This window comes from Cynocephalus volans, chromosome 11 (assembly GCF_027409185.1).
Source record: "Cynocephalus volans isolate mCynVol1 chromosome 11, mCynVol1.pri, whole genome shotgun sequence".
In the NCBI taxonomy this organism is placed as follows: domain Eukaryota; kingdom Metazoa; phylum Chordata; class Mammalia; order Dermoptera; family Cynocephalidae; genus Cynocephalus; species Cynocephalus volans.
In genome coordinates, this window is record NC_084470.1 from 54,358,723 (window position 1) to 54,375,066 (window position 16,344).

At 39.1% G+C, this 16,344-nt stretch overlaps 1 protein-coding gene across 4 annotated transcripts in view; it reads right to left on the bottom strand.

The window, feature by feature from the left end:
* ANO10 (anoctamin 10) overlaps positions 1–16,344 on the bottom strand; it is a 205,453-nt gene that overhangs the window by 38,294 nt on the left and 150,815 nt on the right. For 3 of the 4 annotated variants that reach the window (XM_063113792.1, XM_063113791.1, XM_063113790.1), the window contains one exon: positions 10,270–10,386. The exons of the other annotated variant lie outside the window; for it this stretch is intronic. In XM_063113792.1, coding sequence (XP_062969862.1) covers positions 10,270–10,386 — 117 coding nt within the window. The remainder of the gene's footprint in view (positions 1–10,269; positions 10,387–16,344) is intronic. 4 annotated transcript variants of the gene reach the window in all.

Sequence of the window (16,344 nt, forward strand, 5' to 3'; positions counted from 1 at the left end):
GGAGTTTGGTAGTTTGCCCAGGGTTATTCAGTAATGATGAAAATTGGGATTCCCAAGACGTGTACACCTGACTCCAACAGCCACTTCATTAACACCTAGGCACGCAAAGCACTCACCCTGCTCCTGGCACATTTTAATTATGTCCTCAGCAAACCAAAATGCTTCATTTAAAGCCAATGTTTTGATACAGATTGTGAATAAAAGTGACAGTTCCTTAGAGAGTTTCTCTGATTGTCGTTGTTAAATCACATCATTTTCACAGAACTGATTTTGTGGACGGCTATCGTGGATAAAGTTTAAATAACCCAGACTGATGTTTTTGAGAATGGTTTTCCACAACATACATTTAAAAAAGTGAACCCATTAGTCCAAGAAGTAAAAAAAATAAAGTAACCTGGATTTACTGTCTCTAATCAAAACAATATTTATCACATGTGAAAGCAGAGGGGATTGGAGCTGTGTTCTTCAGACATTTGGCAGTTCATTTTCTCTCGAGCCTGTGACTAACCAGACTTGCAAATTAAAAATATGCCTTTCATTTTTTCCAGGGCAACTCCAACAAAAGAGTCTGCAAATCTACCCACACAAACACTGCTTTAAGAATGAAGACCAGAGAGAATCGTGAGATCCATTTATTTTTCAAATAATAAATAATAACAGATATTTTTCCATATTGGTTTAGGGGACGGATCAAGAATTTAAAGTTACAACCCTGATAACATAGTTACCTGGCAGGTGATAACTGCCTTGTAGACATTATCTAAAAGGACAGCCACAAAAACCAAAAACAGACAAACAAAAAAACTTGAAAATTTATGGGGGAAAATTCATTTGCTCCCAACCAAATTTTTAGAATAGGAAAATACAACACTATAAAGATATTTGGAGGAAAAAAGTAGAGAAGATGATATATTTGTGAACTGAGTTTCATAATCCAATGGTGTTTTAGCAGGTCTAGTATTCTGCTTTTTGATTTCCCACCACTATCTTGTGAGACCTTGTTCACATACTGTTACCTCATTTGTAAATGGCATCACTGTGATCATCTGGTTAAACATCCAGAAAATATGACACCATAAAATCCAATACTAAATTTTATTTTATGGTTATCCTAGAAAACTACAGGATCATAATAATCCAGACCCATCCTCTTAATCTAACCAGGTTCAGATATTTAAATGGAGTCACTCATCAATCATTCTGGGGAGACAAGTACTGCAGCCAGTACAATCAATCAAGAGTCAAGTTATTTCAGACATCCACTTTTGTATATCTAACACTCAGCACATTAACTTACTTATAATGCCAATTAAAATCCTTCTATGATCACTTCCAATATCAAAGGGACTTTAAAGGGAAGGTAAACTCACTGTTTTAGAACCTACTATGTGCCAAGTACTATGCTAGGTACTTTCACGTAGTGATTTTATTTCATTTAAAGCGAAATATACAACACTGTAGTGAGACCTGACAGGACTATCATTACAGGCTGTGTGCAGATTCATCAAGACAATGGATTGCTGTGTTCTGTCAACAGCAAAGTTCAATAAGAATGTAAATTTTAAGTATGATTATATCCCAGGTCACACTGAGGTACACTCTGTAGATGTTTGAACAAGGCTCCATCCCTCAGCTCTGACTAATTTTACAGTGCACAGTATAAAGAGGCAGGAGCAAGGCCTCAGGATGGTTCAACAGCAGCAATGGCATCAAAGTCCAAAGAGGTATCCTGGACGTTAAGCTGGAGGTAGTAAGGTGGTAAAGAATTGGGGGAAAGCTCAGCCAAATGGCTAAATATTTACTGGTTGCTATTTATGCAAGGAGAGGTAGCCAAGAGAACACAGGACTTCAGAGCTGGAGACTGGGTGTGCAGTATGGGCTTTGCAATTTACTGATGGTCTGATTTTAGACAAATCACTTATCCTTCTTGGGTATCCCCATAAAGAACCTCCACGTACCCATCACCTAGCTTCAACAATTATCAACTCAGCCAAACTTGGTTCATCTGTCACCCAGCCTCTTTTTCTGGATTATTGGTACATTAGTTATCTATCACTGTGTAACAATCACCCCAAAACTTAGTGGCTTGAAACAACAAACATTTATTATCTCACAGTCTCTGTGTGTTAGGAGTATGAAAGCAGCTGGGTGGCTCTGGTTCAGAGCCTCTCATAAAACTATAGTCAGGATATAGGCAGGAACTGTAGTCATCTGAAGGCTTGACTAAGGCTAACAGGGGAATGGCAATCTATGTACAGTAGTCCACAGGCCAAATCTAGCCAACATCCTGTTTTTATAAATAAAGTTTTATTGGAACACAGCCACTCTTTCATTTACATATTGTCTATGGTTGCTTTTGCACTACAACAGCAGAATTGAATAGTTGTGATAGAGACTGTATGGCCCATATGTTTAAAATATTTACTGTCAGACCCTTTACAGAAAAAGTTTGCCAACTTCTGGCCCAGAGAATCTGTGTCCAAGATAGCTCACTCACATGGCTGTTGACATGTTCCTAGTCATGTGGGCCTCTCCACTGGCTGCTTGAGTGTACTTACAACATGGCAGCTAGTTTCCCAAGAGCAAGTGATTCAAGAAGGAGAAGGCAGAAGCCATTATGTTTTTTAATGAGTTAACTTCAGAAGAAACATACCATAATTTCTGCAGTATTCTATTGGTCACACAGACCAACCAAGATACAAAAGTGGGTGGGGACTCCATACGGCTGTTAATATAAGGAGTCAGGGATCACTACGGACCATCTTGAAAGGTGACAACCACAGTTGGAGATCCATTCCTTAATGTATAAAATCAGGGTTTGGGACAGGATTATTTCTATAGAATTTTCCAACTCTTAACATTTGACAATTATATGATGCGGGGAATTTCTGACATGTCATCTTTTGTGCTTTGATTATAGAATATACTCAATTTATACTTGTTGACTTATGTATGGGTTCACTGTAAAATTACCATTTATGTTCTCAGAACCATTATTAGCATGATTATTTTTATTTAATTAAGTGCTATTTTAAGGAGTTCTTAAATCCAAACGTTTCTTGTTTTCTGCATTCTATCCTTAAGAGAAAGAGATAAATGACTAAACATGGTGTTCTTAGGAATTTACTTTAAAAATCTAAATTTCCTAGTCTATCAATCACTGTATTTTCAGCCCAATCTCTTTGGTCTACATTCATTGCATGATATAATATTCAGTCATATCCCTGAGGTCCTGTAGTATTGGAAATCAATGGAAAAATAATTAAAAAGTAATTAAAAAGAAAAGTTTTTTTAAAAAGTGTAGTTTCCTATACATGGTAAGTATTCAAAAATGGTTTCCTGAATGTAATACACAAATATAACACACAGAGGATAATTTCAAAGTCAAAGGACTAGCATTTAGTAGTAGAAAAAGGCACAAAGGGATAGGAGCTTTGACCCTAATGATGTTCATCCATGTCCCACTCATTCAAATATAAATTCTGTGTGTCTGGAGTAATCCTGCCACCAAGTTGCTTCTAGTCTGGTTGTCACAGACAAATATCTTTGGGCTCGACGAAAATGTATTATTTTTTTATTGTGGTAAAATACACATAACATAAAATTTACCATCTCAACCACTTTTAAGTGCGTGGTTCAGTGGTATTAAATACATTCACAATGTTGTGTAGCCATCACCACCATCCATCTCCATAGCTCTTTCCATCTAACAGTACAGTCTTTTAATATCCTAGGACATTTAGTAAATGTCTACATGATAAATAATAAGTAAATAAATAAATATATACATGATAGTCAATCCTAGGCATTTACCTGGAAAAGGAAGAGCTACTCTCACATGTGTCAGCCCTCAAGGCAATGCAATTACTAATCTAATAAAGGATCTGAGATTGGAACTCTCAGAACTTTAAAAAGCTTAGAATATATTTTTGTTTCATTTAAAAAAAACACAGTTTTAAGCATTTTGAAATAGCTAGAATAATTTATTATGGGTTAATTATTTTTCTTACAAATCAGATATACTTTAATGACATGCATGAATATGGCCCAAAGCACACAGCCGTTATTTCTACAGCATGGTGACCCTGGGGCCCTTCTCTGTGGAATGGACCTGTGCTTCCAGGCCTCTCTACCCATACAGTTTCCAATCTACTGATACAGGGGCTAGAACAATACTACATATTATTCCATTTCATGGTCTATTCAGTAGTTTACACAAGTAAAAATAAATCTGGTTCTGATTTGGCCATTTTTCTCACATTGGGAGAAAAATTAAGATACATAAATTTCAAATTTTGCTTAGAAAATTAATGAGATAAGCTGCAATTTACATAGATTGTTTACTTGAGGAAGACAAAAATGATAAGGTTTTCAGCAGCTGTAGTCTTATTTTAATGTCTAGATGCCTCCATGCACTTAAAAGAATTTTTCTCTTCTGAGAACAAAAAATATAGGGGAAAAAAGTTTATCCATCAGTGGTAAGGGGAGGAGTGTTCCAGAGCCTCAACTTGTTACCCAGTTTTCTAGCTAACAAGTGTAAAGCACAAACTGTTTAGAATTCTACCTGCCTTGTTTTGGGGTTATTTTATAGTTTTAGGGAGCTACCCTTGTTACTGATGTCAACTACTGTCAGTTTTTTTTTGAAAAAGAAAAAGCAGGACGTGAGCTTTATGAAGACTAGGTATGGGGTCCTTGTAAATTACTCACGTGTAATTCCTCACAATGTGTTCTCTTCCCCAGTGATCCCAGAAAGGCACCTGACCTGTTTCCATTTTGGCCAAAGTATCTATTTAAATACTCTTTCTGTCCAAGGACATATTTTGTCATTAATTTAGTATATTGGCCTCTGAACTATGTATGAGTCAACAAACTAAGTTTAAGTGGAGATTTATCCAGTCTACTGGGCACCAGGCCTTGCAGTGGGTGAGGGGACTTAGAGGATGTGTGAGTCACTGCCTGGCCCTTGGGGACCTCCTAGCTCATAGGGGAGACTGAAGCAGAGTGAAGTACAGTAGGGCAAATGTCCAGAAATGGGCACCAGGCCCCTACGTTCCCAGTTTCCCCAGGAGATGGAGTCTGTGAAGCTGACAGCAGGGGGTGGGTTCAGGGTGGTCAGAGTTACAGAGTGGCAGGGGTGCTTGGGAATCCTGCTAGACCCCAAAGTGAGAGGCAGACTGATAGGAGAGGAGGCCAAAGAGGTGTACAGGAGCCAACATTTGTTAGAGCATTAACCACCTTTAAAAAAGGTTATCGTTTATCAAAGGGAGAGAAGTCTGTGTGAAAAACCACCTTCAGATGGCTAACAGAGTCTAGCCTGGAGGATGCTCTGAAGAGTCACTGGCACAAGCAGAAGTTTACACAGTGCCTGGCTCACACTCCACCTACTATGTGCCTGCTATTACCATCCTCATTGCTGTTATCACGGCCCAGCTGTGTTAGGGTCATGAAAACAGGTGAGCGCTGCAGAGGTAGAATCCTGACTCACCATCTGAATCTGGCATTATGATAGCATTTTCTTCTGGAATTGCTTGCCAGCGACCCAGAGTGCCCACTCATGAGGTGGTCCCCCTTCTGCCTCACCATCCTCAAGACCCCACAGCCCTGCTCCACTCTGGGTGTCTTACGCACACTGCCTCATGTGAATAAGGCAGTTTCCTCTGCCCCATCTCAGTGCTGGGGAGACTATAACACAGGAAGTTCAACTCACTTGTCCTATAGCTGCACAGGGCCGTGAGAAATTGCCTGACATAGGAAGAAAGGGTATGGCCGGCCCAAGCAGACCACCCAAACTCTCCAAACACTGTACACTTTGGTTTACTTTTACCTGGAAGTGACTGGACCTGGACATGACTTGGGGCCTTGGGAAATGGACCCTCCCCAAGGACTATGGCCCTGGCACTGCCAGCCACTTGCTTTCGTAGAGGCCAATTCTTTATGTGGAGTCAGTATTTCACTCTGAAGTACATTTTGGCAGATTAATATGTGATTACATGTTTCAGAGTCAAATACTTTAGCACCCTCATTTGATGCTGTGAAATTTTACACTTTCCATTAAAAACGCTTATATATTTACCATAACTTGAGAGCACAGATGTAGGCAAAGAAAAGTTCAGAAGCTCTTAGGAAATGTTGGAAAAATGGTCTGAATATATCTTAATCCTAGAAAACAAGATAGAATTTGATGAAGCCTGGCCCAGCTGTCCTGCCCAGTCAAAGGTACTGAACCTGACTTGAGGCCTTTGAAGGCTATAACTAGTATTGTGGTGTCTTCTTAAAATTATCTTGTTCTATTAACTGATTTCTGAGGTTGTCTTTCTGCTGAGGTCACCCTGCTTCCTGGCTTCCGTGTGTGCTCTGGGCCCCGGAGGGCAGGCTGCCTGAGGCCGGTCAGTGGTGATTGTGTGGACGATGTTGTGTCCCTGTACTCTAGGCCACTGAGTTATCAAATGGTTCCTGGATAAGACTACCTTCTATTTTTAACTGGATCTTAAAATGACTGAGAGGTGAATAAATCAATTTGCAAAGAAATAAAAAGGCATTACTAGGATGATATTTACTGTGTAGAATTCTTCGTAAAGGTCTCAGCCAAGTGAACCCTAATCACTTGAAAATGTCCTTTGCAAAGCAAACTATTTTATTTTCCCCCATCTGCTTCTCACCTTCAAGTACATCTGTCTGCCTACATATTTAGGAACACCACAAAATTTCCTATTTGATACCGAAGAAAGATCTGTTTTCAGTACATTTCCTTTCCACATCCCCTCTTCCCCAATCACAAGCTGAGAGGAACTGTACGCACAGAGCACTTCTCCAAATGTCTCCCAGCCTCCTGCAGTAGAGTCATTGCAAGTGCTGGTTAAAAATGTAGATTTTGGGGGCTTCCCACAGACCACGGAATCCAGCTTTTCATTTGATGAAACACAAAGCCAAGGGGCAAAGACGCTACTTGACTTGTTCACAGGCGGCAAAATTTGGCCCAGAACTTGATTGTTCTCAGCACTCACTTGACTCATCTCTGTTGGTGGATGGGGATTGGAAGAAAGGGGTGTGGAGCAACAGGAGGTTGCATTTAAAATGTAAGTCCCTGGGTCCCACCTTAGATTTAGGGAATCAGAATCTTTAGGGTGCAGGGTCTAGGCACATGTGTTTTTCAAAAGTTTTACATTTAAAATGCATGGTCCAATTTAAGAACTGTCTGATGACTTAAATTTCTCAATCACATTTTGTCCATAAGGTGAGAATTGAGTTGAAAAGTAGCAATTCAAATATACATTAAACATAATATAATGATTATTTACAAAGTAACTTCAATTTCTATTGGCAGGCTTACTGTCAATTTCTGGTCACTTCACAATGAAAGAATCCAGAGATAGGCCAGGGATTAATGAGATTTAGTCTTTGATATATTTTCAATAACTCCATCTTTGATATGGCCCACAAACTGACCAGGGGACCCAGAAGAACATCTCTCTGCTTTTGGTACATAGGAAGAGCCCAGTGAGCTCAGGTTATGCTGAGTTACAAAGCAGATAGTTAAATGTCAGATTAAAAAAAAGAAAAAAAAGTCTGTATCCTAGAAAAGGCACTAGGTTCTGCTCGTAAATTGAAGACGTGGCCAGTCAATTTGAGTTTTTGAAAAAGACAAAGTGGCTGACCTTCTGGACCTTCTAGGACCTCAGGGGCAGTGAGACTAAACAGGAAGCTTGATGAAAAACTCTCTCTCCCTGGTGGTAGCACACACTTGGGTGGCCCACGCAGCAGTGCTGGCCATGCAGCAAAGCCTTGGGTCAGCAAGAAAGAGCAAGAGAGTTGCTGTAGTATCTTCTGCCCACCTCTTGCCCTGGACCTTTTATTCTCAGATTGAAAATGAAAAGAAAAAAAGTAGTGGAGACTGGGAGGGAGGAATGCTTTACCCGTCTGTGCAAGGCCCTAAGACCTCCTGACCACAACACTCATCACTGCCTCCTGCCCACTTGATGGGTCAGAGACACTCAAGCTGTACATGCACAAATTTAAAAATCACCTTTAAAGCAAGGTAGGAACATCCTGTTTGAAGGCATGTGATACATGCACTGAGTCGAAACCTGTTAGACATCTCTGTCCCTCCAGAACAGTAACAGCAAAATCAGCACCCAAATCACCTTTCCTTACAAGGTGATGTTAATCAGAGAATCACATCTACGTCCTCAGGAGGGAAAACAAAAAACTCAAAGAGACTTAAAATCTTTAAGATTTTTTCTTCTTTTTAAGTAATATGAGACAGAATTTTGGTCAGAGTTTCATTTCTCGATGAAGGTGAATGTAAAAAATTTTACTTCTGGATTGGGACTTTGCTTCACTGTCAGGCAGAGCATACCTGAAGATATGGAAATTTAAGCGCTGAGATGACTTGAGAGTTCATGCAGCCACATCCATAGTAAACACAAGTCTGTGACATCCCCAGCAGCAGATGAGACATGTTAATAATATCCAACATGAATAAAAACCCTTTGCTTTTTAGATAAATATGAAACACAAAATGCTGAGTGAGAGGAAAGTTTTACTAATGCTAAGCAAACTCTCGCCTTGACCTAGAGCCAAGAAGTTGCCTGCCCTGATCTATGAAACGTCTCTAGGAATGTAATCAGTGGAGAAATATGATTGACCAAAACTCTTCCAGAGACAATGCAGTACATTAAAAAGTTTTTTTGCTTACATACCCCCTAAAATGTTTATATGCAATGGGCCTTCCCATTTAAATTGACATCTAAAATTTTGCATCATAAATCAAATAGTTGCAAAAACGTACTTTCTAGCATCTGGTAAATACTGACACTTAAAAATAAAACTACTGAGTCATTCTTTTAAAGATATCCAAGGGATTTTAAATGCCATAGTGATGTGATACCTGCCATCATCCATGAACATGCTATTAATAGTAAAATTTTGTTTTCCTTTTTCCTCTTTGAAATCATGTTTTCTTTTCATTTCTCCAAAGGAATTTTATACTAATAAAATATATTTTTTTGCTTGAAAATCTTTATAAAGCACTCTCTCATACTTTACTGCAATAATATACTCATAAATTGAATTTAAAGGCCTTTAAAAATTTCCTGTGACATAAGTCTCTATAAGTGTTTACAATTTTCTTCTGGCCTGATTAATTATTACAAGTACTACTGGTGAAATAAAAGATAAAAATTATAAAAATAGAATACATATTTTAATAAACAATTATTGCACATACATTTTTGGATACATTTTAGAAATGCATCTCTTAAGGAGACGGATTTGGTTTTGGTGGGTGGAAGACTGGGGTGCCATTACTGAATGCAGCTTAGCCCCTGACACCTCCATTTTAAAAGGTTCTTTGTCACTTGGGAGGCTTTTCTCCTGGGAACAAGGCACAGGGTAGGGTTCAAGATGAGAGAGGTGTGCCTTTTTTCCGAACAGTGGGAGGAGGGCAACTGTGAAAGGAGAGGTGGCTGTGGACAGCCAGGAGGAGTCAGCAGGACTCCAGGGCATTCTTGGACAGTTATGTTTTAGAAGAGTGCATGTGTAAATTCAGCATCTGAAAATTGAGGCCTTTAAAGCTGTCTGTGCCCACAAGCTCCCTGCAAAGTTTGAGGAACAAGGCTGTTTGGAGGGGCTATGCTCTGCCCACCTCTCTCCCCACTCATCCTGCTTCTCTGCCCCTCACCCACGTTTCTGAGCCCCTCCTTCAATAAAAGCTGTGCAAATACTTAAAAATATTAAATGGGGTGCCAAATCAACAGCCTGCAGGTCTGTCCTCTAGTCTTGGTGTTGCTCCGACCTTACCTGAAAGGTTTACAGAGGATTTACAAACAAATCCCAGTTTGCCTCATATTGCAACTTGGTTTCCACACTTTATTCATGGCCTCAAACTTTATATATAAAATACTCTTTATGTGAAAGTAAATTTTATTCTAAAAATTTCACCTGTTTAATTTTTTAAAAAAAGAATATTAATGTTTGTAAAAAAAAAACAAGCAAACAAAAAAACAAAGGAGGAGCAAGAGAAGGAAGAGTGTGTGAAGGATGGGCCCATGTGTGTCTGAAAATGGCATAAGAGAATTCAAGGAATTATTCAAACTACCAACATGAGGGAGGACTTCATTCTTTATTTACTTTTCTGCACTTAAAACATCAATGTAGTTATTCAAACTGGTAACTCCAAGGCTGAAGAAAATGCTGAGTTATCCCCCTGAATTATGTTTCCTATCATTTGTTAAAGAAATAACATTCATATTTCAGAATAGTTGCTCTTACCCGCTGCTTGAGTGCCTCCAAAGATTCAAATTCCAATCTGGCTAGTTTCATCTGGATGTGACGTGGTTTATCAGGGATGGCAAATGCAAGTATGAACTTTAAAGCCAGAAGTGCATGCTGAAAAGAAAACGCACATGCCGATGTGATACATTAGACCGTGTGTACAAGGAAACAAACTGGTATCTAAGCAATCTGAGATCCTTTTCATTAATCTTGGGCAATTTCTAATAACTGGCCTGTGAAGTATCAAAGACCAACCAGGCCCATGAGTTATATTTAGTTCATCCTGCTGTTGGCCATTCAATAATTACTGACTACTTTGCTTTATTCTTTTAAAATTAGTTACTCCCATAAATTGATTCTATATGCTACTTTGAATGTTTTATAGAAAAATGAAGTTTATTCTGAAGTCTTCTATGAAATTTTTTTTCTACCTGTGCCTTAATTAACAATTTACCTTAGTGTACAGTATTTGTAGAGCCACCCCATTCTCTGCACAACAGCATCCCTCTGTGTTATGCCTCAGGTTGAGTTACATGAAAAATGTACGTGTGTTTTGTACATGTGTCTTAAACATAAAGTGCCTTTAATCCTCTACATCCCCAATAGTGTTTGGTGCAGTTTCTTTCATGACATGATAATCATTAAATATTGGTTAAATGATTGATGGTAACTGACTGTAACCTTACGCTGCTGATTCCATATACAGTAGGGCAGGTACACAGAAATGTATAGTGTATCCACTATAATATGGAAAACTTAAAACCTGGCTATTATATTTTCCTTCTTCACCAGCATCACAAAGAGGTTCTCTACAATATAATAATATGCAACTTATACTTCAGCCCACTACATTGCTTCCACTGGCAATCCTGCTCTTCAGATGTACAGCCTCAACCTATTAATGCTTCTCCAAATAAAGTGTCATCTTGTGGTCCAGGATCAACACCCACAGAAATCTGAATGATCAAAAGAATTAAAGTTGCCTCTGTGATGACAGCACAAATTACTAAATACTAAAAGCTACAAAATTTTAAAGGTAAGAAATAATTAAAGGGCATTAAGAAAATCAATGCAAAAGATAGAACGGCATTTAAGAAATACTGTGCTGAAATATTGACAGAAAAAGAAGACAGCTGAAAAAAATTAAATGAATTCTTTACTGTGCTATTTTCAAAAGGAGTATGAGGGATAAATAACAAGTGGATATTTCCACTTGAAGCATGAAATAGTGAAGGAAATCAGTGTCATGGCAGAACAAGCAATAATTCAATCAGAAGACTTGAAAATCAGCAGAACCCCAGGACCAGCCAGGCAGTGCCTGGTATTAACAAGAGATCTGAGTAGACCAGAATAGGCAGCCTTCACTGAAATGTGACTGCCATGACCAAAGATGACACTGGAAGATATTGATTAGGGATCCAGAGTAGGAAAACAAGTAGATAATATGGCAGGGATCAGATGATATCATATGTTGTAATTCTGAACTAACTGAATTGAATTAACAGGAACCTGGTTATAATCTACAAAGAATAAATGAATAATTCAGAAAAGGCATATATTGTTTCAGCATTTCATTCCATTAGAGTACTGAGATATAATTTTATATAAGACATTCAGTGGAGATATAGGACAAGAAATAAATTAGTGGATGCAATCTTCCATATTTTTTCAGAAACTGTGTGGCCTTAAGTTGCTGGATCCCTATACCATAACCAAGTCACTGGCCCGTTTCCATCTCTTCTAACAAATCTGTACCCATTTCCTCTTCCTCAGAGTCTTGGTCGGAATTAACGAAGGAAAAAAAAAAAAACCTCTACTGAGGAAGAACATGCTTCCCCTGTTGTAAGGTAGATGAACAACATCTGGAAGGTGTGTTAACTCTTCTTTGGGAAACAGGACCAGCTATCAGGTGACTGACAAGGCTGCCACAGACATTAATGCTGTGGTTTCATGTGAAATATTCATAAAACTCTTATAAACTGAAAAAAGTTGGTACTGATTAGACAGTATTAATCAAAACAAGAGGCCATTTTAACTAGCTTAAACACATACAGAAACATGCTTTTATTACTAATTCCCTACAGTTTATTTTCCTAAAAATATAACATCTTTACAATCGTTTTCTTTGGATGGTGGGTCTGTGGGAGATCTCTTTATCTTTAGTCTTTAATGAACATGCATTACTTTTACATGGGGCAGGGAACTTACATATAAAAAAGAACACAGGGATTCCTCATTTAACAATCAATCTACATATACCCTGCCAGGCTCCTAACCCCACCTGGTCACGACTATCCATTTGCACAGTAAACAAATCAAAACCAGAATATTTGGAGCTCAGAGAATTTGGCTTTTTATTTATTTATTTTTCTTAATCTGGAGTCTGAGAATAAAAGAAGCTGGGGAAAGTGACCATTTTGTATTCATTCATTCCACCAATATGTAGACAGCACTTAGGCAGGGCCAACTGGTTAGAGGGTAGCCTTTGTCTACCACTTCTTCACCTCCCTGATCTATCATACTGATTCCCTCCTCACCCTTTGCTACAGTCCCAGAAGTTCCACCAATTACAGGTTTATTTGTTTTAACATGCCTGGGAAGGTTAAGGAACATCAACCATTCACAGATATTGGTTAATTAATTTAGCAGGTGTTAGCAAATTCTTTCTCTCTGTCCTCCACCCCCCAGCCCCCAATCCCTTAGCAAATAAAATTGAATATGGGGGGGTGGGAAGACACCACAGCAGAGATACAAGCAGTTTCAGCAACAGGGGACCAGCTTTAAGGAAGAGGGGTAAAGAGAAGCAGAAAGGAACCAATGTTGTCTCCATGGTCAGAAAAGGATAAATGAGAACTTCCCCACCCCACCCCCTTTTTCTTACTGGTTTCTTTTAACCATGATCCAGAATTCAAGTTGTGGTCTAGCCTGGAAACCTAAATAGCATTTATAGCACTGTGTTTCAAAAGATCAATTTTTTGAATTGGCCACACTGTTTTAAGGCTGAGAAGTGCTTTATGCTAACTGACCTGAGGGGGGAAAAATTCTAAAAAGCATTTTAACTATTTAGACTTGTTTACTTAAAAAAAAAAAAAACGAAAACAAAACTAAAGATGAAATAGGAATATATTCCTATTCGGAAAAAAACTCAAAATGAATAGTTAGGTAGAAGGAGCCTGTCTATGAAAAGAGAAGACATTTTATGGCCATGATTGTAATTCTTTACCAACAATCTTCTTTTAAAGTAAAACTCACAAAATTATATCCTAAACAAAGTAAGAAAAGAAACAGTGGGAGGTAGGGTGGAGAGATGGGCAGAATTTTAAAACTAATAAATACAAAGAAGTTAGCTCCCCACAACAATATGCTTTTTTGTGACCGGTAAAGGGATCGCAACCCTTGGCTTGGTGTCGTCTGCACCACGCTCAGCCAGTGAGTGCACTGGACATCCCTATATAGGATCCGAACCCGTGGCCTCGGTGCTTCCAGCACCGCTGCGCTCCCAGTGCCGCACTCTCCCAAGTGAGCCACGGGGCCGGCCCACACAACAATATGCTTTAAGCAATGATTACAGGGTGTCTTAGCTGGGAAAAGAGAAAAAGAACATGACCAGAGAAAATTAGCACTGAGATGCTAAATGTTTTCCAGTGCCAGCAGAAAGTACTACCTGCTCTGCCATCAGCACATCGCTCACCTTTGGTCACTGCAGGGCTGTCAAACCCTGGGAGTCTCGTGCCAGGTGCACAGAGAGTGGAACCACCTTATTTGCAAAAATTAGAAAACTCATCATATGATCAACAGTAGCAGCTGTGCTTTGTAGCAGTGTGTCCCCAACCCTGTCTCTTCTGAAACAGAAAATGCAAATTAGAGTTGAATTCTCAGAATTCTGAAAAGCTGATTTGATTCCTACAGTGGTGTGTCTGCAGCATTACCTCTTTCCATTCAGAGCCTAGCCACAACTGAACAAAGGAAACTCTTTCAAAAAAGTATTCTCTGCTGATGACCAGACAAATTAAATGCTAAATGCCAATTAATAAAAATGATTAATGGAGCAGAGATTGAAAAAATATTATGGAATTAGGTTCTTAAGAAAACCCCAGGGATTTTCATTTTAAGATGGTAGACCAAGCATGTACATCTATTTCTTCCACCTCCCAAGTGTCTCCTGAAATGACAGAAATATATATAGTCAAATGAACAAGAATGGAAAACAAGAGAAGTTGACAGAACTTCTGAGGATAGAACTGATGAAGTGGAAAGTACAGCTCAAGTCCCCTGAGATGAAGTCTCCTCCCAAAGGAGCCTAGAGGGGAGCCAGTGTCAGATTTGATCTCACAAAAGGAAAGGATTGTGCCAGCAAGTCAGTACCAAAGCAAATGCCTTAAAGAGTTGCCTTCAGAAAAGTTGGGGCCAGGAGGAGCCTTTTCTCATGCCACCTTGCAACAGAGTGGCTGCAGGGTCTACTCTTGCACTAAAGCCAGAGACATGCCCTTAAAGAAAGCAAGGGATCTGCTGGGAGAGTTCCTTATGTGGGGCTGCTAGGCTCAACAGAGAAACCAAGCAGAGCCAAGGTCATGCCAGATTCCCACTAAAGACTCGAAGGCCAGAGTGACATAAGCTACGTGGCAGAAAAGGATGCCCCTGATCTTGTTCCCCCACAGAGATACTGACTTAACAACAATATACAGTTCAAAAAGCATTTATGGGAACTTCAGCAACCAGTTAAGAAGTTGCAGTACCCCAGGCAAGCTCAAAGCACAGTACAACTTCATTGAAATGAGTAAGAAAAGCCATTTCATTTCACCTGTGACTGCCCTTCCCCCAAGCCAGCACAACTTGGCACAACTGAGAGGAGCACCCAACTCGCAGCTTCTCCCATGGGAAGGAAAGAGAAAGTAGAACGCATGTCCAATGTTCTACATTTTTAGGTGGCTGTCTGAGGGTACTAGTTTCTCTCTTGCCTGACTTAGAGGGCATGGGGAACTGGCATACTTTGGATGCTTGGGGGTTGTTCAGAACAAAGTAGAGCTCTGCAGCTTGTTATAGCATCTGCAGTACTGTAAACAGACACCATAGGCAGCAAGAGATTATGAACTCCTGGAAAAGAAACCGGCAAACCTTTCTAACTGGGAAATTACCTACATAAGCCCAGAGAAGACACATTCCCAGAAAAGACTTGAGAGGCCTCCAATTCTCTAGCTAGGTTTATTGGTGATGGTCTTCCTTGCACAAATCCAGTGATTAATGACTGGAAGAGGTGGCTATTTTAAAATTCCCAAATCTCAGCAAAAAAATAAGAAGGCCCATAAAGAAAGGAGGAAACATGGCCCAATCACATGAACACAATAAATCTACAGAAACCAACCCTAAATAAATATCTATAATTTACCTGATAAATAATTCAAAATAATTGTCTAAAGCAGTTCAGTGAGCTTCAAGAGAACACAGACAACTGAATAAAATCAAGAAAATGATGCATGAACAAAAAGAGAATATATCAACAAGATAGAAACTCTAAAATAGAACCAAACAGAAATACCAGCGCTAAAGAATATAATAACTGAAATGAAAAATTCACTACAGGGGTTCAACAGCAGACTTCATCAAGCAGAAGAAAGAATCAGCAAACTTGAAAAAGACTCGCAGAAAAAATAACAACAAAAAGAATGAAGAAAAGTAAAGAAAGCTTGATGGGATGCCATCAACTAGACCAATATATGTATTATGTGAGTTACAGAAGGAGAAGAGAAAGAGAGAAAGGGGAACAGAGCTTATTTGAAGAAATAATGACTGAAAATTTCCCAACTCTGAGGAAGGAAATGGACATCCAAATTCAAGAAGCTAAAAAAGCTCCAACTTGAATGAACCCAAAGAAGCCCACACCAAAAAGACATTACAATCAAACTGTCAAAAGTCAAAGAAACGGAGAATCTTGAAAGCAGCAAGAAAAAAAGTGACTTGTCATGTGCAAAGGAACTTCCAGAGATTATCAGCAGGTTTCTCAGCAGAAACATTATAGGTCAAGAGGAAATGGGACAAAATATTCAAAGCGTGGAAAGAAAAACTGCCAACCAA